The following is a 25,083-nucleotide window of genomic DNA, read 5'->3' on the forward strand; positions in this document are numbered from 1 at the left end:
TGAGCACAATACACTAAAGAACTATTATGCTTATTTTCATTCAATGATCTTAAATGGTTTTAGAGAAGAAGATTTTCAAAGTTGTACATGTGAGAAAAAAAACTGTTTCAGGGGTCCTAACTCCTACATTAGTCAATTAATGGTTTTGAAAATTTCATACGTCCTTCTCATGATGCTTAACAATTTTACCCTATGCCAGAAATTTGCTAAAGGCAATGGTTTTTGAGTTATTTGCAAAAAACTGCCATCTGACTCTATGTTCTATTTTTAGTAATGGTGGCCACGTTTTTTCATGAATCAACAATCCCAACTGTCAATTTGTGTGGGATACCCTAAGGAACATATATGTCAACTTTCATTGAATTCTTTGCGATGGATTTTGAGAAGAAGATTTTCAAAGTTGCACATGCAAAAATACAAAAAAAAACTGTTTCAGGGGCCATAACTCCTACATCAAATGACCAATTGTTTTGAAAATTTTGGCATAGGTCGGTCTCATGATGCTGAACAATATTACCCGTGCCAGAAATTTGCTAAAGGCCACGGTTTTTGAGTTATTTGCAAAAAACTGCCATCTGAACCCTATGTTCTATTTTTATAAATGGCAGCCATGTTTTTTCATGAATCAACGAATCCCATGGTCATTTTGTGTGGGATACCCTAAGGAACATAAATGCCAACTTTCATTGAATTCTGTGCAATTGATTTTGAGAAGATTTTCAAAGTTGCACATGCGCAAAATGCAAAAAAAATGTTTCAGGGGCCATAAATCCTACATCAGTTGACCAATTGTTTGGAAAATTTTGGCATAGGTCCATCTCATGTTGCTGAACAATATTATCCGTGCAGGAAATTTTCTAAAGGCAACGGTTTTTGAGTTATTTGCAAAAAACTGCAATCTGACCCCTATGTTCTATTTTTAGTAACAGCGGCCATGTTTTTCCATGGATCAAAAATCCCAATGGTCATTTTGTGCAGACCACCCTAAGGAACAATCATGCCAAGTTTAAAACCTGTCAGTCCAGTAGTTTCAGAGGAGAAGATTTTTAAAACGTCAAAAAAGGGCAATAACTCCAACATGGCCGAACAGATTAAAATGAAAATTTGACCGCAGATAGATCTCATTATGCAGAACACTTAAATACCATGTCAGAATTTGGCTAAATCTAACTGTTTTGAAGATATATGCGAAAAACTACTGTCTGACCCCTATGTTCTATTTTTAGTAACACCGGCCATGTTTTTCAACAGATTAAAAATCCCCACATCAGTTCTATGCAGGATACCCCAAGGAACATTCATACCAAGTTTGGTTCCAATTGGTTAAGTAGTTTCAGAGGAGAAGTTTTGAAAAATTGTTAATGACGATGACGGATGCCAAGTGATGGCAAACATGTATGACCCTATGATATATTTTTTTAGTAATGGAAGCCATGTTTTTCGAGGGATTAAAAAATCCCCACATAAGTTCTGTGCAGAATATCCTAAGAAACATTCATACCAAGTTTGGTTTTAATCGGTCTATTAGTGTCAAATGAGAAGATTTTTTTTAAAGTAATTTCATTAAAAACAGCCAAAAAATGCTCAAAAAGAGCAATAACTCCTACATGGCTAAACAGATATTCACCAAAATTTGACCACAGATAGATCTAATCATGCTGAACACTTTTACCCAATCAGAATTTGGCTAAAGTCAATAGTTTATTAGAGCTTAATAGCATTGGAGCTACCTGAGTTTAGCCATAAATGTCATTGGAGTTCATTATTCTCAGATTTTTACCATCTTCCCGCATGTTATGGTTGTTGTAAAAGTAGCATTTGGTAAACTCTGTGTTTTACCATCTCCATTCAACGAAGACGTTACATTTTTCAATCAAACGCTTATTGAATTATCTACAACTTCTAATGAGGGAAATGAAAACTACTAACAGATTTATGAAATATGTAACTTTTCGTAATCATAATTTTGCCCGTCTCAATTGTTGGTGTTGAGAAATACATATCTGCTATTAAAAGAAAATTTGAAGAAATTTACAATAATTCATTTGTTTTTTTCTTTTAATTCTTTATACCCATGAAATTAAATGAAACCACAGTATTTTTTTTCCATTTGATCTTTTAGAACTCTGTGCAGGTCACATCTCTAAATTAAATGTAGTATAATATCAGTTTAGTAAAAGCATTTATTAACTAAATCAAAGTTGTTGTCAATACCAATATGTCTCTGCATATTTTCTATCGTCTTTTATGTTCATTTTTTCAAAAATTTCATCCTCAAAACTCTGTAATGATGGCTTAAATGTCACTTTTGTTAGTACTTCTTTAGGGGTGTCTTTATCACCAGCTACAAAAAAAATTAAAAATATGTACTGCATACATTACTGATAAGTCATGAAAGATTCCGAATAAATTTGAATAAAATTCAAGTCCACTAGATTCAATTAATTTGAACTGTGTTCATTTAGGTAAAAGCTATGGTAAAATTTTAAATGTATTACTTCTTTCCCTCAAATCTTCTATTTCATCTATTATTTTGATGGAATATATATATAATGTTATTATTGTTTTACCTTTGTAAGAACTTATCTGTGTAAAATCTTCATGGTAATCATTTGCTAATCTAGGTAAAGGTATTACACGTCCTGTCCTTACTGACACTCTAACCCTCTTACTGTCTTCTGTGTAGCGCCACTCAACATCAGTTGGTTCACTGTAGAGTGAAATGAGGAAGTCAAAAAGTTGTACAGGTCATAAATAGACCAATACACATTTATATATGGTAAAATTAACTGTTTGTCCTTAGTTAAATAGTTTCTAATATTAGCTGCAGTAAAAAGTCAAAGGAAACTATCCCGCAAAATTTTGATAAAATCTGTACAATGGTCCCAAATTAGTTGCATCCACATTTTAATATTATAGTCACTGGGGTAAAGCAGATGACCGTAACAGCCGTTGATGGAAATTCAGGTAAGAATAATTTTCTTTAATGCTAATAACATCGCTTGTAGGAGAAGCCATTTGGAATGAATTATTAAGTAAATCAATTTAACATTATTCTGTGAAATCTTTGCAATTCAACATATATCATTATGGTAAATTGCCAACTCTGATCACGAACTATTTCTCGTTACTGATATCTCTTGATGCACGTTACGGTCATCCTTAGAAAAAGAAATTCTTTGTTACGGTCATCCTGTCGTTATTTTTCCCCACATAATTTCTCATTAATCATACATTTTATCCATATGCTTCTGCAATTCAATGATTGATGAATGACTATCTATTTGTCATATCTATCTTGTTGAATAACTTGAATAAACAACTTTATTAAAGAAAAATTTTTTTTTACCCGAATTTCCATCCTCCATCTTGGGATGACCGTAACAGCCAATACGGTCATCTGCTTTACCCCAGTGATAGTGTAGCCAACAAAGTCCCATAACCCATGTAAAATTTTTCAAATAAAACTTGCGCTGCAATATGATCAACTACATATGGCAACTAACAATCCTACAAAATTTGAAAAAAATCTGTTGAGCAGATTATGAGTTGTGTTCACTAAGTTAGGTGTGATGTACAGCTGCATGAACACTAGTATTCTTTGTCCCTTTCCAAGTTGTGACAGGGGAACAACAATACAAATAATATAAACATTGAATATTTTGGTATGCTGTACAAATGTTGTAACATCACGTGTGTGGGGGAAATGGGTCTGTTGCCTGAAAATGGTCATTCTGGCAATTTTTTGTCATTTTTCACTGGATGTGGGCTCACTAGGGGTAAGACAGTGTCCAAAGTGCAATTTTTCCAAAGCTTGTTCCCTCTGATGGTCATTTAAGCCAAAAATTGTTCATTACAGTCATAAGTTGAAGGTCAGGGGTCCACAGAGGACACTCATGAGAAAAAATAAGGATTGTTTGCTATTTTTGGCTTCAGATTGGCCTAAAACCAGAAGTGGTCAGTATATGGGGTTGTGGGAGTGGTGAGAGACATCATTATTCTATAGAAAGCAGGTGAAATGAAGCACTTATTCTGCTGTTGCTTGAGGCCGAGAATTGAGCCAAAACCCCCAAAAAATCAAAACTTTTTGTGGCCACCTTAACTCATGACCACATGTTCAGTTGTAAAGTCTCTATTTTTTTATAAAACTCTGTATAAGATAGCCTCATTTTAAAGCACACTCACACTGCTTGCATATGAAATCAAATTGTGGTTTCCAAAGCTAAAAATAACAAATCGGAAAACAGCCCAATACCAAACATTGTATATATACGTTTCTCACATGGAAATATTAATTTCAACAGTTCTTTTTGTGAACGACACAATGTTAAGTTTTCTGATATTTTTGCTTTTCCATCTGAGATATTTTTTTCACTATGTGTGCATTATATGTAGGGAAGATAACTTATGTCAGGTCAATAATTTGTTAATATTCTTTGCAAGATGTTTTTGTTGTAGAGGGAAAGCCTCTGTAAAAGCATATTAATTATTTTAAATTTTTGCTTAGTTTACTTGTTATACTAAGTACAAGACTTATACCGTTCTGCTCTTTTAAGATATTTTTGTTCACAAAGAAAGCACAACAGCACTATGATGTAAAGCGGGATAATTCATAGATATTTACAAAGAAAGCACTACAAATTCAATGGGTTATAAAAATTTAACTAGTGGTATATCAGATTGTTGTTTGTTATTATTTTAATCCTTTTTTTTAATAAACATTTATTCAAAAATTACAATTTTGAAACCATTATATGCCACCCACCCTTATTTTTTGTTCTTGTATGTTTCTGTATTTATTTGCATACCATCCAAGAGTGGTATTAGTAGAGAATGAGAAATATTTTTAGCTCTGTATCAAAATCAAGGATCAAAACTGAGATCACTAAAATATTTGCATCAAAGGACACTTTATGTAGCAGAAATGCTCTATATTGCTCAATGATTATTTTCTTCAATTTACATTTCATCTTCTGCATATTCAGGTTATAAGTGGCATAAATTACGATATTAATACACTGTAATGTATGTTAGAAACTTTCAGAAACATACTTATCACTAGGATCAACCAGAGTGACCTCTGTTGTGACTAGTAATGGTTTTTCATCAACCTTCATCATACCAGGATGGTCTTTAGATTTGTCCACCTGGCTATAATTCTGCAATGTAATGTTATCTAAGTTTATAAAACTTTTAAATCCTGTAGCTTATTAATTTCAATTACAACATGTACCTTGTATGCTGTTCTGAAAAAAACATTTTTCCTACAGTACAGGTAAATGGATGTTGTTTTAAAAATATAATGTATATGATCAAATCTAGGAAAGTGCTAAGAACAGAGTCAAAATGGTTGGAAAAAAAAACATACAAATTTCAATTATATAATATCACTGATATTTTCCAGTCACTCTATAAGGTTTTGTGGAATCTACAATTTGTGCAATCTTTGTGGATGTTTAGAAGAAAATTGGCCGCAAGTAGCCTGCATCATTATAACTCAGCAAATAAACAGAATTGTAACTATGTATCACACAAAATAAAAAGAACTAAACATACTTAAAGCTCACACAGAAAATATTCCAAGCTTCAAATGGAGTTAAATATTAAACTTCAGGTTGGATTATTTTATTGGAGTCCTCTGAAAATATTTATGTTCCGTCATGCCAATCTACATATGACATCAAACCTCCCCATATAATTTCATCAGAACCCCTAGAGAAGTTAAGAAAGAGCTGAGCTTTAAGGGGTTTTATCAGAACCCCAAGATAAGTTAAGAAAGAGCTGTACTTTAAGGGGTTTTAACATGCAAAACCTTTAAGTTGGATCATCTCCATTTGGAGTTCTCTGAAAAATTATTATATTTTTTCATGCACATCTACATATGATGCCCAACCTTCCTATAAATTTAATTAAAATCCTTTAAAAGAATTTTTGTAGAAGTTGTGCTTACAAGAAATGTGGACAGACAAACAGACAAAGCATTTCCTGAACTTTATTTGGCTACGATATAAATACACTTACACAATGCAGTCCTTCAACAAAGCACCAGTTTCTTTCCTTGATTATAAAGTTAACTATTCCTTGCTTTCCAGCATCCCTTCCAACTAAAACTTGAACCTGTAGATACATATGCAAACTGCTAAATTCCATTTTGAATGAGTTTGCTATCCGACTGAAATACACTATAGTATTTTAATTTGAACTTTTGAAAATTGAAAAAAAAATCAAAATTGATATTGAAATTATGTTGGTATTAATTTTGAAACAGGTTCAGCAATAGATTTTCAAAGGAATGTTAAAATTAATCAAATTGTACTTGTACTTCAATATAATTTTGATTGAATTAAGTGAACCAGCAAACATTTGGAAGTTTAACCTTAAACAATCCAATGCCCCTACGAAAAGGGGTCTTACAAGAAATGACACAAAAATGAGGTAATAAAATACTATTCCAAAAAGTTTTTGAAGTCACATAAAATTATGCATAATTTTCATTTATATTTATTTAACTATGCTAAATAAAGCCAAAATTAAAAACTAGTTCAATTGCCATAACCAATAAAAAAAAATCTACTGAAAAGTTTTTACTGGTGGAGTATTGCCTACGTTTTTTCTGCCACTTCAAGAGTTGTTTTGATCTTATTGATACATGATACAACATAAACAACAACAAAAAATTAGTAATGACAGTATTCATGTAATACACATCTTTATAAAACTTTTGACAACTTAAGTTCAGTAATGATTAGATGGAAAAACATTTACTACCTACCAACCACCTCAGTCTTTTTAAGCATTAGGGCTATGGTAAACAGAAATAAATCTGACCTTAAAAATTTACAAGATTTTTTTTATTCAACCATTTTGTTTCCTTGGGTTTTTTTCCCAATATTTTATTATATAAACAACTATAACATTTTCAGAAATTTCAATTTCATTAAGAAATGTTTTCTCTTACAAATAACCCCCTTCTTTACTAACATGAGACTAATTAGTGGTGATAGATACATGTAGCATCTCTATTTTCTTGTCAATTATCATCACTGCTCAGTATTTACTGACAGTGGGCAACTCATTCATCAATTTTCTTCACCAAACAGTAATCAACAAAATAAACAGTTGTGTTAATCTCATGATGATGAAACATTGTTACATTACATGTACATTGTACATATACATACATGTAATTGGTTAAGGCTGAATTCATACATCATTGCAAAATAGAAATTTGCCCATACCAGAGTGTCAAAAATATGTATACTGCTATTAAACCACAAAATTTCCATCTATGATACGATAAAGCTAATATAGAATCATTCAACTCACAAACCATGTGATGTATCTCCTACAAAACTTTTTACTATATAGTAGTCAAGATGTCTGGTCTACACTACATGTAGGTTCTGTAATGTACAAAGGTGAATAGTTGTAAATTCTTACTGTAAAAATTTACACCTTTACACATTTGTATAATTAACGAACCTTAATAGTGATCATGCTCGCAATTCCCCATGCGCACACATTTGTACTCTTTTGAAAAAATTGAATTCCCTATACCAAAATAAGAAGTGATCATCCTTAATTGATTGCTGTGAAATCAATTTCATTCAAGTTTTTATTGCTAACAGTCATTCACAAATGTCTGAAATCCATAAAAATATAGAGGCACTACTCAGACAACAAACCTAAATCATCAAATTTTTTTTTAAGACCCCATCCCAAAAATATGGTCCCCTTGACTGATTTTTCATGAAAATCAATCCAATCCAAGATTTTATTGCTACTAATCATTTACCAAAAAATGAAAAAACTCCGTCAAAATTGGAGGTGCTATCCAGGTAACTAGAAGCTGCGACTGATGAACAGGTAAAAAAAAATTATACTCCTGTAACTTTGTTGCGTGGGGTATAACAATTAGAGAAATGTCTGTTTTATAGATCTGAGCTAATTTGCAAAAGTAAAAAGCTCACAGAAAGATAAATTGTGTACGTGTACATTTCTCAGTAATGATAACTCATGATGTGGGAAATAAATGATACATTGTACATGAATGATGTACTTGGTTACAGCATGCAAGTAGAGACCCTTCAACAACTATCAAAAAGACAGGAAGACAAAAATAGAGACTAATCAAAAATTTATTGTCAAAAATGGTTCTAGATAATTCATGAACAATGTACAACTAGAAAGTTTGTAACTGACCTTACTAATGCCAGAAATGGGTGATACTGCCAACATGGTTCAGGTCTCACTAACCACTTTTAACGTTTCCATTACTTTACATGTTAATTAAGTAATTTTCAATGCTTCACTGTTAATTCCCAGGACAAATGATACCTTAAAGTTGCATACCATTACAAAGCTTGGAAAATAAGGCTTTCAAAATCATTACTCTAATGGTAGGATGTCCATAGAAATTCTTCACAAAATTTACTTGAATAAAAAATACTGAAAATCAACGTTTACCTTTTCTGCTAACTGACAGCATGGAGGCAAATTACTCACACATGTAAATAATATTCATACACTTTTGTAGTAAATTACATATATGATTTCAAAGTACATATTCTCACTTTATTTTGACTACTTTTAATCAGAATACACACAAATAATGCATTTACAATGCATAGGTCTAGGTTCAATGTGTTTTTGGTACTACATAGGGGTGGCCATTTGACCGGGAAATGGTTAGTGAGACCTCATAAAAAAAAATGAATTATCCCCCTTTGAAACTATCATACAATTATCTTAATAGTGCAATAAGTGCTGCTTGCTCCTAAGGGTTCTTTTTAGATTTTTTTGTGGTATATTTTTGTTTGTAGCTTTTTTATGTTCCCGGTTGTGTTTAGTCAACAAATTTGGCAGTACTTACAGTATTCCTATGCACATCATGTATATGTACATAAAAAATAGTTCAGGAGAGTAAAAATTACACACTTCAGAACATATACTTTTACATGTAAAACCTCAAGTTATAGCATATTTATTTATCTTTACTACCTTGTATTATTCATAAATTATCTCCCTTTGTAACCTTTGTTAGTCTCTTAAGATTTACAACCAGTGAAAAAAGAACATTCTGGTCCTTATCATTGGTTCCTCCTACCCATATGACCATTATATATGTGGATGTACTGTATATGAAACAGATAATTTAGGCACTTTTTGATACATGGATCAATTCATAAAATTAATATTGTTTTATTAAATTAATGCATTCATGATTATCAGCTTAATTAAGAAGAAAATACAATGCATTATGGCAAATTAATGCTGTGTAAAAATAAATTAAGGCACTAAATGATGGATCACTCAAAGTCTGGGTGGTCTGGATAATTACACCCATAATGCTGTATTACAACCTGAGAAGCATAAAAACCACATTTCATACACATGTCCAAGGATTTATTCTGAGCAAGCTGAGATAAAAATCCACCTACAAAAGCATCACCACATCCATTTGTATCCTTGATCAGATCTTTCTGCACTGGTGTTATTGAATATTCATTCACTTGGCCATCATGTCCAAGAATTGTTGGATCTTTTCCCTGAGTAAAAACTATGGTTCTTTTTCGTTTCTCGTTAAGTTTTGGCAGTGCCTGAGCATTTAAAGCTATTTCTTTAACATCACATGTTTCAAAACCACATTTTTCACCAAATTTCAATGCTTCATCACCGTTTCCAAAAAGAACATCCACATACTGCATTAGATTGAGTTCAGGATCTGCAAAATACTTGCATAGAAATTTGGCATGCAAATTCATAACAACAACCTTGTTATTTTCAGCTGCATGTTTTGCTAAATGTAGAACTCCATCACAACTTACAGGTACCATAAATCCTCCAATATAAAAGATCTTTGCTTTATTGATAAGTGTTTTTATCTCAGGCTCATTTAGAAACTGTGCATTAAAATAATTTGCTGCACCAAGTTCAGTTACAAGGGAACGATCTTCACCTGTGATAATAGCTCCACATTTTCCAGTAGGAAATTCGTCATGAATGTCAAATTTAACATTTACCCCTACTTTTTCAGCAGATTTCAGTAAAATATCTAAAAATTTGTCCCTGCCTGCACCACCAATAAAAGAGGTAGCTTTCGGTTTCTGCAACAGCCACTGAGCCACACGAATGCTGTTCTGAGTTGCACCTCCTGCCTGATACAGCGGTTCAAATTTGGTAACCATTTCTTCAAACATAGGTTTATGATCATCTGTAGCAATAATAGCATCATTAGATTGTAATCCATATTTGTCTAGGAATCCTTGATCAGCAGTTATGGTAATGTCCAACAATGGATTTCCAAGTCCAAGTAAAACACCTTCAGGAGCTTGAATATCAGTGGCCATTTTTACACTTAAACCCTAAAAAATGTAAAAACATGTCACAATTAACATGTATAATCTATGTATTAAATGTCATTTTTAACTTTTAAGTCAAGCAGACAGTAATATATGTATATTTGGGGATTAATGTACAATGATTAATACATGAACCATATAGGAGTTCATTGTTTATACATGACCATTGTTAGCCATTTTTTCGAAGTGAAGATTAACTTGTACATGTAATTAATTCAAGAAACATCATAATCCTAAAGAGCAAATTTGATGAACTTGTATTAATCAAATCTTTTTTTACTACCCTAACATGCATTATGAAAAAATTGTGAATAAACTGACAGAGACAAACAACACGAACCTCACCCCAAAAAATGGGGTGAGTGCATAGTATATATGGCCTGCATAACTAAGCTCTTCATTATCTTCTAAAGAGACAGGAATTCATGTACAATACAATATACACCTACTTTGCCCCCCTCCAATTCCAGTAGCCTTTTATTACATACAAAAATACATATTCAAACTTGTGAAAACTTGTTGAATACAAGCACAACTTATAGCATAGATCAAAATTAGCTTTTGTAGCATCTGAAGCAGGGTAAATCACATATATGTAGATCAACAGCTGTGACCCATTTTTTTTCATTGAATAAAAAAGTACCATTTGGGGATAAGGTAATTAATATGATAAAGCAAACAATGCCAACAAAACTTTTGTCAAAAGTAATGTAAGTTTCTGAGTCACTAAGTTAAAAATAACTTACTTGCAAATTTGATAAATTAGAAATGTGTTTGTCTATAAGATGTAGATAAAACTAATTCAAAATAAACATTATGTTGAATACACAACATATTGTTTACACAGTTTAGCAGTTTACATCTGGGTCGGGTCATAGGCGCACTAGCGTAACCAACATTATTTTCCACGACACCGCAGTTTTGAAACCCGTCAGAAAAATGTTTTCAGTTATGAATTGACTGGCACAATATTATCAGTAATATTTACCGGGCATTTAACCTACCTTCAAGTATGAATCTCGTTCATAAAGCAACGGGCCTTTTGATGGTAAAATTCCTGGACTTGTGAAACTTCTCACAGCTTTCAAGGATCGTTGCAAATCATCTATGGTAAATACCAAACGACGAAGACTGTGTCTGAACAGCATAATTGTCATTTATTTCTTGCATATGCACATCATAATTAACAACAGATGATTTGTTTTCTCATTCCATACGTGTTTGCCGATTGCCGATGGAAATACCGGTGCAAAGGAAATTTACACCCAAATATATGTTCCGCGCACCTGTTTCACTTAATTAACATGCACATAGTCCTTACTTTACATATTGAATTTTGCCTAAGTCAATTTAAATTTTGATCCAATAATTTTTGTTCTGGTACAGACTTGAAAATCTTGGCACTTCATTTCCATTGCTCAATGATGCTTATTTAACTATTAAAAAAGTTAAAAAATGACAAACTGCCTTTTCAGTATGGTTCTATCAAACAATTACTCAAAACTTCAAAGATGGATATCAAATCCTTCATGTTTGGCCAATTTAGCTCTAAACAAAACCTTTAAATCAACATATTCTTTCTCACTACTGGGTATTAGAAACAATGGTATAAAGATTTAGAAAAAGTTCTGAAAGAAAATTAAGAATTTATGCACTATTCAAAATTAATTTTGAGCTGCAAAAATACCTCATATTTCTAGACAAAATTTCAGACAGAAAAAAAAGAAAACCCAACTGTGTGTATCTTCAAATAAGCTTATGATAGAACAAGGCAGATATATAGGTGTTCCAAGCCATGACATATTATGCTTGAAGTGCACATTGGGTTAAGTGGAGGACAAAATCCACTTCCTCTTTTGATGTCCTTCTCATTGTGAAGATAGAAAACACATGTATGAATTAAATGTAATAGCAAAATCTGAACAAGATAGATAAACTTAAATTGCTGATATGCTGCAAAGATGTGCAAATTTTGTTACATCTTTCCTGTTTTATTTCTAAAAATGAATTAACTCAAAATAGTGACAGCGAGGAATAGGTATGATAATTAAACAAGATTCTCAAGTGAAAACCTCTGCTGCCATAGTTTATGCAAGTAGCAGTGCCTAAACCAAAAAGTCCTTCAGTATCTACCCTTGGTACCCTCTGAATTATGGCAATACTCTACCTTGCTATAATGCACAAGGTACGAGGAGGTCCTATATATTTTGGTTGGATTGATTAAGCAAAATTAAAAAAATATATGAAAAATTTAATTTTCATGTACATTTCTTTCTGACCATTTTAGATCTTGAAGTATCTACCCTTGATACTCTTGCATCTTGATAAAACAATTTATAATTTCATAGGTGCACCTATTATTCCTTGTTATATATATGTATGTGCATTACTACGGATATCAAAATTTTAATTTGCAACTCTTTTATTTTACTATTCCATATTTAAAAAAAACTACCCTCCACCCACCTGATGTAATGCTAATATTTACATGTTACCCTGACCATGTATAAATTAGATATTATATTTATCAACCTATACTGGACACTGGTGAAACTTCTAAATTGTCAATGTCTGTTTATTCTAATCACTATTGTATTTTGTGGTATGTTCTATTTATGTAAAATTATAATTGTTTTGTCTTTGCCCCGTGAGGGCCATAATTCGATCTTTTAAAAATATTCTATTCTTTTCTATTCTGTATTAAATTAACAGGTAAACAGGTTGATGACAAAACTGTAGCCCTGAAAACTGCAGGTTGGTGTCATTTTTGACTTTCTGACTTTTGTACAGGATTAATTGCCGCTTATTGTGAGCTTTCATCTTTTCAAAATGAAATTTTGAACAGTAAAATTAACACTTGAAGGGAACAGTCATGTCACCTTATTTGTAGAGATAGAGTTTTGATTTAACAAAACTAGAATCAAGTGCCAATATGTGTACTTACCCTATCACCCCTAAATATTTTCCATTCTCGAATAGGTTCTAAATACATTCTTGGTGGATATGGTTTCTTCTCGACATTATTCTCTAAAATAGCAGTCATTGATAAAGGGTGGTGATGACTGTATTTCCATCTCTTTTTCCCAATGCGTACCCAACCATAAAATGGCTTTTTTACATCAACACCAGTAGTCCTTCGCATTTCATATTCAACATATTTTTGAAAATAACCTAAGAGATGATTTGTCAATCTCATTTTTTTTTCTGAAAGAAAAAGTAATGCATTAGTAAATTACATTAGTACATGAAAAATGTATGTTTCACTATTACCATGGGTTGGTGGGTATAGAAGTCATAAATATTCTTCCAAGCTTTGTATTATTTGTATTATTTTGTATTATTATTTGCGGGTGTTTCTAGAAAAGCAGAGGATGCTTACCCTACCGGTGCACCTGGTCCATGCTCCCAGTTTTTAGTAGAGTCCGAGTTGCTCATTTACTTTTGTTACTTTGTATGTATGATTTTAGTTACTTTATGTTCTTTGTTGTGTATGTCTGTTTTCCATATCTGGTCTTTGTCCCTGGATTACATTCTTTTGATTACCGCTAACACCTTGGTTCCCTTGATTACCCTTAGCCTATACAAAATTTTTCATTTTATCTAATGAATACACTGACATCTTATTTATGTAGCCATTCTGTAAAGTGCCATTAATACTTTTACTGTGGCTGCAAGACTAAGACTACAATGCAGTTCCTTAAAACAACATCTATTTTCTTGTAATTTAGTGGGAAAAAGAGCAGAAACAGTGATTCACAATGAATAAATGCACCAGTATATAACCTACATGTATATCAAAAATAGTAAATACTTTCAGAGATCAGCAAAAGGTCTTCAACAAGTTTAAACACACCTTAAAGTAAGCTCTGAAAGACTGTGACAACAAAAATAAGGAAATCCACATTAACAGAATGATCATCATTTTTCAAAATAAAACTAAAAAAATAACAACACAGACACATTGATGACCAACATCTCTTGACTATGGACAGGCACATGAAATCTGTGGAGGGGTAAAACTAGTTTTATAAGGCCTTAACCATCCCTTTTAATAATTGGTTAACTATATGCTCTAGAGAGCCTCCATTGCTCATCTGGCTTGATAAGCAACAGTTTTTTTTTGTAAAAGCAACTGTGTTTACCATGGATAAAAATTCCAATGATCATACCTACAAGGTAAGGAACAAACATATCAACTTTCATTGAATTCTGTCCAGTTGTTTTGCAGGTGATGGTTTTTGAAAGAAGTAAAATGAAAAAAACAAAAAAAACAAAAAACAAAAAAAAAAACAAGAACACAAAGCCTTACAACCATTTACTTTCACTTCAAAATATATTCACCAAGTCGGGACCACTCTACAAAATTAAATGGGCCATAGGTCCATCTCACCAGACTGATCAATTTAATATATATCAGATTTTAGCTAAATCTGACATTACTGTACAGTATCTTCAATTTGACCCATATAGTCTATCTTAAGTAACAGTGGCAATGTGTTTTTGCCAGATCAAAAATCCACAAACTTAGATTGCTTTGGCATGGGTCAATCCCATCAAGCTGAACTATTTTATCTCCAGCCAGATTTTAGCCAAATCCAACTGTTTTTGAGTTATTTGCAAAATTCTGCATTTTGACTCTTATGTTCTATTTTTAGTAACAGCAGCCATGATTTGGCCAGATATAATATGTCCCCACAAATGGTTTATTAAAGATACCCTAAAACACATTTAAGCAAAGTTTGGTTACAATCTGTCCAGTAGTTTCAGAGGAGATTTTCGAAAAAGTTTACATAACTCGGGGCCACCTTCCTATATTATATAAGGTGATAGGACGTGCTGCTGGAATAGGTACCATTTTCCAGCTTGAAAATATGTGAAAAGAGGGGAAAACATAATAACATGATAAGTCAATGAAGTTTAAATACAAATTATATGGATAGTCAAAAACATCCTTACCCTATCATCCTTAGAATAGATGCATGATAAATATTGTTATTATATGTCCTAGTGTATCATAACGAAGGGAACATACATGTATATCTCCTTAGTCTCTTTTTTTCTAACAAAATATGTGTAAAAGGTCTAAATTCTTTCTGGTGGACTTTTTAATCTTTCATTTTTTTTGCTGATTCAAAAACTGGTTTTATTTCACCATAAGTGTTGCAGCAAAATCAAGAATGGAAATCAGATTCAACAATCCAAAGACAAAGACTTGACCAAACTGAGAAAAGACAAGAAGCTCTCAAGAGCCCAAATCCCTCACCTGATTCAAGTTTTGCCTTTCAAGGCCAATAACTGTAGCAAGGAGTTGTCCAACAATTTTGACCCAACAAAGATTTTTCTAGATTTTATCATAGAGATTTCATCAATTGAATTATTTTTCTAATATAATTTTCAAGATATTGGCTGAAAACTGCAACAAACAGTCATTTTTTTATTTTTCAGCGTGTTGGGGAAGATGCCATGTTCCTTGCACATGAAAGAACCCTACTGTGGTATTTGATAGTACGAACGTTTGCGCTCTGCTGCAGGAGACTGAATTGCCCGACCCTGCCTTCTCTTCCTATTTCCAGTGGCAATCGAAATTTGTCAACCCTACTATCCTTGTGTCCTACCCCATTTTTCATTATCATCATTTCATGTTCATATTATCAACAAAACAAAAAATTTGACTACAGATAGATCTCATCATGATGAACACTTCTGGCCTTGTCAGAATTTGGCTAAATCTAACGGTTTTGGATATATATATGCGAAAAACTTTTGTCTGACCCCTATGTTCTTTTTTTAGTACTGGCAGCCAAGTTTTCAACAGATAAAAAATGTCCATACCAGTTCTATGCAGGATACCCCAAGTAACATTCATACCAAGTTTGGTTATAATTGGTCAAGTAGTGTCAAAAGAAGAGTTTTGAAAAATTGTTATAGACAACGGATGATGACAGACACCAAATGATGGCAATAGCTCACATTGCCTTCATCCAGGTGAGCTAAAAATCCAACATGCCACAAACATGAAATTATTCGTTAAAGATACTAGGATACAAATACTTTACTCACAAATCAGTAGCCCAGAGGGGGAATTGTACAGAGTGAACATGACAATACAATGGTTACAATAACATATAAGGAGAGTATAAAGAGAACAACAATGATCAAATCAAGACTTAAAAAAAACCGTGAGCATCAATTCAAGTTCAACTGGAAAGCTTAATCTCTACTACTAAAGTCAAATCTTTCATATCAGTGTCAGATTTGTGATTCACGGCTGATACCATAATTATAATATGCAGTCTTCTTCAGGGGGTTCTACGATACTGGTTATTAAAAAAAATTTAAGATATGGCTCGACATGACAAAATAGGTGAACTAAAACATGACTATTAAATCAGGCATGCTAGGCAGGAAAACAGTACTGCAGTTTGATAATGTGTTTTGAGGAAATACTGGGTTGATCAATAAATTGTGTATTTATAGTTATATACGGTACTTTATAACTGAGTCTTTCTATATTGAAATTTACTATCAAATGAGAATGTCTCCTCCAACAAAAAATCCAATTGTTTACTCCAACTGAAAACTTTTCATATCAATGATATCCAATTAAAGGAAGAGGAAGGTTGTTGGGTCTGAGGAAATTTTGATGTTTGCTCCTGATTTAGAAATAACAAATAACAATACAAAAACACAGTATGTTATTTTTGTAAAATTGGTAAGGTATGTAGCCATCTTTCATCAGCTGTGCTAGGGGTTAACAAATTGGCAAGTTGGTTATAGTGCTGACAACAGGTAAATACAAATGTACAGTAGAACAACCTGGTCAAAATAACATGCTGTGTTAGGAGGCTAGTTCATAGTTTGCTGTTCACCTCCTGTCGACATTAGTGAGGCATAAACGTCAGATTTAAAACATGCCTCTGATAACGTCAAGATCAGGTTGGGAATAACCCCTAAAACAGCATATCATAACTGTATTAAAAGAATTAATACCTTCTGAGATTCGGTGAAGGAGAATTTTTTTTTGTTTTGACCAGGGTATGAGAATATCTTCATGGTCAAAACCAAAAAAAATATCTACAGCACCAAATCCCAAAACTGAGGATTCTAAAATTTTTATGCTTGATTAGAATGATTAGTTGCAGATAATCAATAAAATACCCTAATACTGTATCCTCTACTAATAGACCATTCCAATTTAGTTCAATGATATCTTTATTTATATTGACTATTAGTATTAAATCTTCAATTTTCATTGATTAATTAATTAGTAATTTAAAACTACCCACTCAACCTCTCCCTTTCTTGTATTATATAGAATAAATTCATTTTAAGAGATGTAGCATTGTAGGTGCAGTTCATTGCTAATAATTTGAATTTGTATCATCTGTATTTATTGATAACTGACAATTATTTTTCCTGATTTTTCTTAATTTTCAAGTCTGTGGACTACATCCAGGTGAGCTAAAAAATGCTCCATCTCTCGTAAGCAAAGCTTAAAACCATATAAATTTACCAATATAATTTGACTTTCTGAACACGGCTCCCGGAAGTAAATATAAGTGCGTAAGAATAAAAGGCAGTTCGGTTTGACAAATCCGGATTTGCATAAGGTACAGTGACTGTTGTACTCTCAGAACAAATGTACTTATAGAACAATGCATTTCAATTCCTTACCAAATTTCAAATTTATATTCTTTATTAACATATTATGGACCTACTATAGGCAAATATGAAACAACTGACAAACTCTGAAACTGACAAAAGAGATTAAGGCTTTTTGAATGCCAAACAAAAATCAATGAATGGTACATGTATAATATACTAAGATCTATAACATAGAATATTCCTCAAGTAGATGGTCACCTCACACAGAGAAACTCCAACAAAAATTGAGCAAGTTCAATGCATAGCAGCTAATCCTTTTTGGGATTAGGTGCTGGAGATATTTTTACGGTGGACAAATTGAAAAATATCTCCAGTGCCAAATCTCAAAAGGGATTACTAGTGCATCAAGATAATTAATATTCCTGCCAACATGAATTTTTATGCACGAAATACTCCTCAGTATTAAAAAAAAAATTGTATGGGCCTTCAAATTCATCAAATTATTGTTTTCTGGCTTTTTTTATTACAATCCAAATCTGATACATCACTTTGTAGCTCACTGAAAGTAGAACATAGGGGTCAAATTGCACAATTTTGAAAATAACTGAAAAACAGTGCAGTTAAGCTAATATCTGGCAGAGAGTGATATTGTTCACAAATTTTCATTATGGATCCTGAAATGGAATTTTCTGGAATTTTACATTTCCAACTTTGAAAATCTTTTCTTCTGATACTACATGTGCAAGAATGATGGATTGTAACCTAACATGGCATGAATGTTTAAAAATCTGGGTGTGGAGATTTTTTAACGGTCAAAAAAACATGAGACGGACATATGCCAAAATTTTCATTAAGAACTGTTGATTGATGTTAGAGTTATTGCCCTTGAAGAGTCAAAAATGACTATGAGAAATTTATTTTATAATATAAAAACTGATATATACATTTAAAACCATATAATTGTTGCAAACTGTGATATTTAAAATCATAAATTCATCCTTTTGTATGAACAATTATCTTTTAGATTATATTTGACAATAAGTCTAAAAAAATGCAATACAGCTGTATATGTACATTGTATTATTTTGATAGATAAACAGTTTTAAGCTGTTGTTGGTCTTTTTTTCAGAATTACTTCAACTTTTAAAAAGTAAATGACAAGACATTGTAGGAGTAACATACAAGACATGTTTTCTACACTTAAAAGTGGAAATGAACATTTACTGCAAGAATATGTAAAAGGTGGTGGAAATATTAACATAACAGATGAAGATGCCAAATCACTCTTAGTACATAGTATATTTGAAGGTAATGTGAAAAGAGCTAGTGAATTAATCAGTCTTGGATGTAATGTGAATCTAGGAACAAAAACAGGATTATCTCCCCTTCATATTGGATGCCAAATCAGAAATTCTCAGATTGTTCAATTATTGCTTAAGAATGGTGCTGATATAAAGTCTAAAACTGATATAGGTAGAACTCCTTTAATGCAAGCTATTATTGCAGGAAGTTTAGATATTGTAGATAAACTACTAGCATCAGGTTCAGATGTGAATGTTTTTGACAATACTGGAAATACACCATTACAGATAGCCCTATTAATGGACAGAGAAGATATTGCGGAAAAGTTAGTAAAGCAAGAAGGAATCAATTTATCATTGTCATTCCGTTGTAGAATGGATGAACATTTTATTACTATAACAGAATATTTATTAAATCATGGTGCCAATCCATTTGTGGAGGTACAGAGTGGTTATCAAAGGAAGGCCTTCTTCCAGGCAATGCTTGACTTAGAAATGGTTTCATCTCAAGTCATTTCATCATCTTTTGAACAAGTGTATTATGATATTTATACAGAGTATGGACTTTCCACAGCATCATATAAAAGGAACAAGATACTGCAGGAAGTATTAAACTGTAGACCCATCTCAAGACTGTTTGAAATTGAGTTGACTCTACAAATTAATGTTAACAGAACAGTCAATAAAATACTTAATAAGTTTTTGACAATCCTCAAAACATTAATTAAACTTGGTTTGATATTTTCTACTAGTAAGGAAATTTGGACTTGTGATCAAGATAATGAGAGGCTAGTAGATATATTGAATCAGTTGAGAGATAACCAAACATTTTGGACTAAGTTGTATGAGTTGCAAAAGTCAGCACCATCTCTGAAACAACAGTGCCGAACAACTATAAGATGTCAGTTAGAATTTGGAGTGTCAAGGAAAGTTCAAGAACTCCCATTACCAGATCAATTAAAACAGTATCTCTGTTTTCCAGAACTGAAATAATACAGGAAACTTCAGTTAGATATATTTATTTAAACTTTATCAATTTTTTCATTTCTTCAAAGTACTTTTTCTTTATTTTAGATGTTCTGTAAGCACAGTACAACTACCATGTCATCATTGTTCTTAGTTTTAGAGATATATTAAGACAAGGTGTTTTGTCATAAAAAGAAGTAAGTTTTGGTTTGATATTTTTGTTTCGGCCACAATTGTTTATTTTTAAATCAGCTGGCCTAACTGTGAGCCATTGCCATCACTTGGCCTATGTCATCTCCGTCTTCGTCGTTGACAATTTTTCTAAACTTTTCTCCTCTGAAACTACTATAGCAATAAGAACTAAATTTGGTGTAAATGTTCCTTGGGGTATTCTGCATAGCACTTATTTGAGGATATTTGATCCATTGAAAAAAAATAGAACATAGGGGTCAGACAGAAGTTTTTCGCACATATCTCCAAAACCATTAAGTTTACCCTAATTCTTACATGGGGCAAGAGTGTTCAGCATGATGAAATCCATCTGTGGTCTAATATTCTTTTTAATCTGTGAAGCCTTATTTGATATTAAGTTTTTGCCCGTTTTCAACATTTTATTTTGCTCTTTTTAATGTTTTTCTTTCAAAAATCGTCAGTAGCTTTTAGCAAATATCTCAAAAACTGTAAGGTTTCGCCAAATTCTGACAAGTGCTTTGCATGCTGGGATCTACCTGTATACAAATTTCCATGAAAATTTATGAGGTCTCACTAACCACTTCCGGGTCAAATGGCCACCCTTCTATGTAGTACCGAAAACACACTGAACCTACACATACGCTTTGTAAGTGCATTATTTGTGTGTATTATGATTTAAAGTAGTCAAAATGAAGCTGAGAATGTGTACTTTAAAATCATATATGTAAATAACTACAAAAGTGTTTGAATATTGTTTACATGTGTGAGTAATTTGCCTCCATCCTGTCAGTTAGCAGAACAGGTAAAAATGTGGATTTTCAGTATTATTTATTCAAGTAAATTTTGTGAAGAATTTCTACCATCATCGTACCATTAGCATAATGATTTTGGAAGCCTTATTTTCCAAGCTTCGCAACGGTATGCAACTTTAAGATGTCATTTGTCCTGGGAATTCACAGTTAAACTTTGAAAATTACTTTTTTAACATGTAAAGTAATGGATACGTTAGAAGTGGTTAGTGAGACCATAAGCTAAATTATGGCATATTTCAGAGAAATGCATAATTTGAGGAAAATTGTCTTTCCTGGTCATTATTTCCATTTTCCCATAAAATCAGTATAGTGATATTGGTAATCTGGCTATATTTTAAGAGGTGCATTGTGCAAGGTATTTTAAAAAACAACATAGCAACAAGATTTTTATCAGTAACAGTGACTCATAACTTGACGTCATCCATGAAATACACAACGTCACTGCTTGGGATATTCAAAGTACTCAAATAGTCACACAGCACAGACTTAGAATCACACAGTAATAAAATAGGTATGATATAAATTGTTGAAATCTGTTCTTTTCATAATGATAAATGATATTTGCTATTACAACTTCTTGAATTATCATAGGTATCACTTTGGTGTGACAAGTTAGTTAAAATTGTAATTTTTCAGTAATTTAGGGAAAATATCACTGAGGGGCATGATATAAAAATGACCATTTCTTTGTAGTCCTATGTCTGATTTTGATAGTTTTGGTCTTATTAGACTCACAATACCCCAAGCTTTCATAAAATGTAAAAAAAGAAAAACAAAAACTCATAAAATGTTTTCAAGGTCTCACTAACCACTTCCGGGTCAAATGGCCACCTCTCTATGTAGTACCAAAAACACACTGAACCTAGACATATGCATTGTAAGTGCATTATTTGTGTGTATTATGATTAAAAGTAGTCAAAATGAAGCTGAGAATGTGTACTTTAAAATCATATATGTAATTAACTACAAAAGTGTTTGAATATTGTTTACATGTGTTAGTAATTTGCCTCCATCCTGTCAGTTAGCAGAACAGGTAAAAATGTGGATTTTCAGTATTATTTATTCAAGTAAATTTTGTGAAGAATTTCTACCATCATCGTACCATTAGCATAATGATTTTGGAAGCCTTATTTTCCAAGCTTCGCAACGGTATGCAACTTTAAGATGTCATTTGTCCTGGGAATTCACAGTTAAACTTTGAAAATTACTTTTTTAACATGTAAAGTAATGGATACGTTAGAAGTGGTTAGTGAGACCATAAGCTAAATTATGGCATATTTCAGAGAAATGCATAATTTGAGGAAAATTGCCTTTCCTGGTCATTATTTCCATTTTCCCATAAAATCAGTATAGTGATATTGGTAATCTGGCTATATTTTAAGAGGTGCATTGTGCAAGGTATTTTAAAAAACAACATAGCAACAAGATTTTTATCAGTAACAGTGACTCATAACTTGACGTCATCCATGAAATACACAACGTCACTGCTTGGGATATTCAAAGTACTCAAATAGTCACACAGCACAGACTTAGAATCACACAGTAATAAAATAGGTATGATATAAATTGTTGAAATCTGTTCTTTTCATAATGATAAATGATATTTGCTATTACAACTTCTTGAATTATCATAGGTATCACTTTGGTGTGACAAGTTAGTTAAAATTGTAATTTTTCAGTAATTTAGGGAAAATATCACTGAGGGGCATGATATAAAAATGACCATTTCTTTGTAGTCCTATGTCTGATTTTGATAGTTTTGGTCTTATTAGACTCACAATACCCCAAGCTTTCATAAAATGTAAAAAAAGAAAACAAAAACTCACAAAATGTTTTCAAGGTCTCACTAACCACTTCCGGGTCAAATGGCCACCTCTCTATGTAGTACCAAAAACACACTGAACCTAGACATATGCATTGTAAGTGCATTATTTGTGTGTATTATGATTAAAAGTAGTCAAAATGAAGCTGAGAATGTGTACTTTAAAATCATATATGTAATTAACTACAAAAGTGTATGAATATTGTTTACATGTGTGAGTAATTTGCCTCCATGCTGTCAGTTAGCAGAACAGGTAAAAATGTGGATTTTCAGTATTATTTATTCAAGTAAATTTTGTGAAGAATTTCTACTATCATCGTACCATTAGCATAATGATTTTGGAAGCCTTATTTTCCAAGCTTTGCAACAGTATGCAACTTGAAGATGTCATTTGTCCTAGGAATTCACAGTGAGACTTTGAAAATTACTTTTTTAACATGTAAAGTAATGGAAACGTTAGAAGTGGTTAGTGAGACCTGAACTGATATTGGAGTAATTTCCCTTTTTTTTGACGTTTTTTTTTTTTTTTTTTACTATTTTTAATGTTATTTCTTTCAAAATCTTTTCCTTTTAATCTACTTCACCATTAGTACAAAACTTGATGTGAATGTTACTTAGGATATTGTGCATAGAAATGATGTGTTGATTTTTTATCTATCCAAAAATGGCCCTTTTACTAAAAATAAAACATAAGGGTTAGACAGAAGTTCTTCTCATATATCTTCAAAACCGTTAGTTTTAGCAAAATTCTTTAAATTGCGGAAATGATCCTGATGATGAGGCCTACAAAAGTCTGCATTGGATCAAAGATGTTGGATGAATCCTTGTTGCCTTTAAAATGCAAAAAAAAATATGTTTTTTTACAGTTTTTAGCCAACATCTTGAAAACTATGATATATAGAAAGAAACTTTCAATTTGCTGAAATGATCTTTATAACAAAGCCTACAAAAGTCTGCTTTGGATCAAAGATTTCAAACAACTTCTTGTTGGAGTCATTGAAAGGTGAAAAAAGATGTTTTTAGAAGTTTTCAGCAGATATTTTGAAATCTATAGTAGGTAGAAAGAAACTTTTAATTGATAAAATGATCCCTGTAATAAGTCTTTTTTTAGTCAAAACTTTTGGGCAACTCCTTGTTAGTGTAATTGTCCATAAAAGGCACTTTAACAAGGTGAGCATTTCAGGCTCCTGGGGGCCTCTTGTGTCTTGGTACTACAGTAGTTTACTGTATTTGTGACAGAGAATAGAAATGAGGAATTTTCATAGGCACTTGTTTTTATTTTTTTACTGTATATGAAATATCAGTATTGAGATATTTGAAGTATCAGATCCAAGGTACGTAAAATAAATGCCAAATGAAGTTTGATGAACGTGCATTTTTTTCCGACGCAGTTGGTATAGTTTCGCTTTTCACTTTTTGACCTTCAAGACGCTCTTCCAAAACGCAAGTCACCTGGTCGCAATTCTGTTTCCCAATTGGCCAAATACTTATAACTTAGTGGCGTTCGAAAAGAAAACGTATTGGAAATTGAAATTGCGTGCCATGCGTTATTTCCTGATTGAAATGTAGAAAATAATTGGTTAAAAGAAAAAAAGTCTTTCTGTGTCGGCTATATTTTTTTTAATTAAAGATAGTACTTGCTTACTTTTAGGATTTTTAAATAACTTTAATAAAGTGAGAGTATTTTACGTCAAGGATTTTTAACTCATGATATTTAACTCCTTGTTTATGTGAAATTCCTTACTGGATAATATACATGCAACAGCTAGAATGTTCAAGTAAGTATTTGAATTCCGCACTACATTTCACAAATACGTTCTTATTAGTTTATGGACCGTATACAAACAGGGATTTTATATTACAAATACAATTCTGGATACAAATAGCTATTTTTGCTTACTTTTCGCTATGGTCAATTGCGATAAACATTGTACACAATCTTTGAGAAGTTTCTTTTCTGATTTGATATAAAAATAGGTAATGTGGCATGATTACCAATGAGATAGTCGTCCACCAAATGCCAT

At 32.1% G+C, this 25,083-nt stretch overlaps 2 protein-coding genes across 6 annotated transcripts; one reads left to right on the forward strand and one right to left on the reverse strand.

The window, feature by feature from the left end:
* Nucleotides 1-2,165: 2,165 nt before the first annotated feature.
* On the reverse strand, nucleotides 2,166-17,920 carry LOC148622302 (uncharacterized). 3 transcript variants are annotated; one of them, XM_088572069.1, is made up of 6 exons: nucleotides 17,875-17,920; nucleotides 13,306-13,565; nucleotides 6,022-6,117; nucleotides 5,053-5,159; nucleotides 2,571-2,710; nucleotides 2,166-2,344 (listed from the first exon to the last, which is right to left on the reverse strand). In XM_088572069.1, the coding sequence occupies exons 2-6, from the start codon at nucleotides 13,555-13,557 to the stop codon at nucleotides 2,208-2,210; spliced, it is 732 nt and encodes a 243-aa protein (XP_088428195.1). In that variant the 5' UTR covers nucleotides 13,558-13,565; nucleotides 17,875-17,920; the 3' UTR covers nucleotides 2,166-2,207. The 3 variants fall into 3 exon arrangements, with proteins under 3 accessions (XP_088428195.1, XP_088428193.1, XP_088428194.1); XM_088572067.1 differs by lacking the exons at nucleotides 13,306-13,565; nucleotides 17,875-17,920 and adding exons at nucleotides 9,441-10,364; nucleotides 11,366-11,936; XM_088572068.1 differs by lacking the exons at nucleotides 13,306-13,565; nucleotides 17,875-17,920 and adding exons at nucleotides 9,441-10,364; nucleotides 11,108-11,295.
* Nucleotides 15,836-24,321, forward strand: LOC148622303 (uncharacterized). 3 transcript variants are annotated; one of them, XM_088572072.1, is made up of 2 exons: nucleotides 15,836-15,856; nucleotides 19,096-24,321. In XM_088572072.1, the coding sequence occupies exon 2, from the start codon at nucleotides 19,121-19,123 to the stop codon at nucleotides 20,258-20,260; it is 1,140 nt and encodes a 379-aa protein (XP_088428198.1). In that variant the 5' UTR covers nucleotides 15,836-15,856; nucleotides 19,096-19,120; the 3' UTR covers nucleotides 20,261-24,321. The 3 variants fall into 3 exon arrangements, with proteins under 3 accessions (XP_088428198.1, XP_088428197.1, XP_088428196.1); XM_088572071.1 differs by lacking the exon at nucleotides 15,836-15,856 and adding an exon at nucleotides 15,871-16,346; XM_088572070.1 differs by lacking the exon at nucleotides 15,836-15,856 and adding an exon at nucleotides 17,945-17,971.
* The last annotated feature ends 762 nt before the right edge of the window (nucleotides 24,322-25,083 follow it).

The sequence above is a fragment of the Perna viridis genome, chromosome 3, assembly GCF_037379345.1.
Source record: "Perna viridis isolate PV_CMFRI_1.1 ecotype Kerala chromosome 3, ASM3737934v1, whole genome shotgun sequence".
Classification (NCBI taxonomy): Eukaryota; Metazoa; Mollusca; class Bivalvia; order Mytilida; family Mytilidae; genus Perna; species Perna viridis.

Bases quoted from the DNA above. Each gene is read 5' to 3' on its own strand.
- LOC148622303 (XM_088572072.1), top strand. From the start codon at position 19,121: ATGACAAGACATTGTAGGAGTAACATACAAGACATGTTTTCTACACTT.
- LOC148622302 (XM_088572067.1), bottom strand. From the start codon at position 11,518: ATGACAATTATGCTGTTCAGACACAGTCTTCGTCGTTTGGTATTTACC. The intron at 6,118-9,440 runs GTAGGTGGATTT...ATGTATCTACAG, and splicing joins ATGGATGTGGTGATGCTTTT to GTTCAAGTTTTAGTTGGAAG. The intron at 5,160-6,021 runs GTAAGTGTATTT...ATTACATTGCAG, and splicing joins TTGTTGAAGGACTGCATTGT to AATTATAGCCAGGTGGACAA.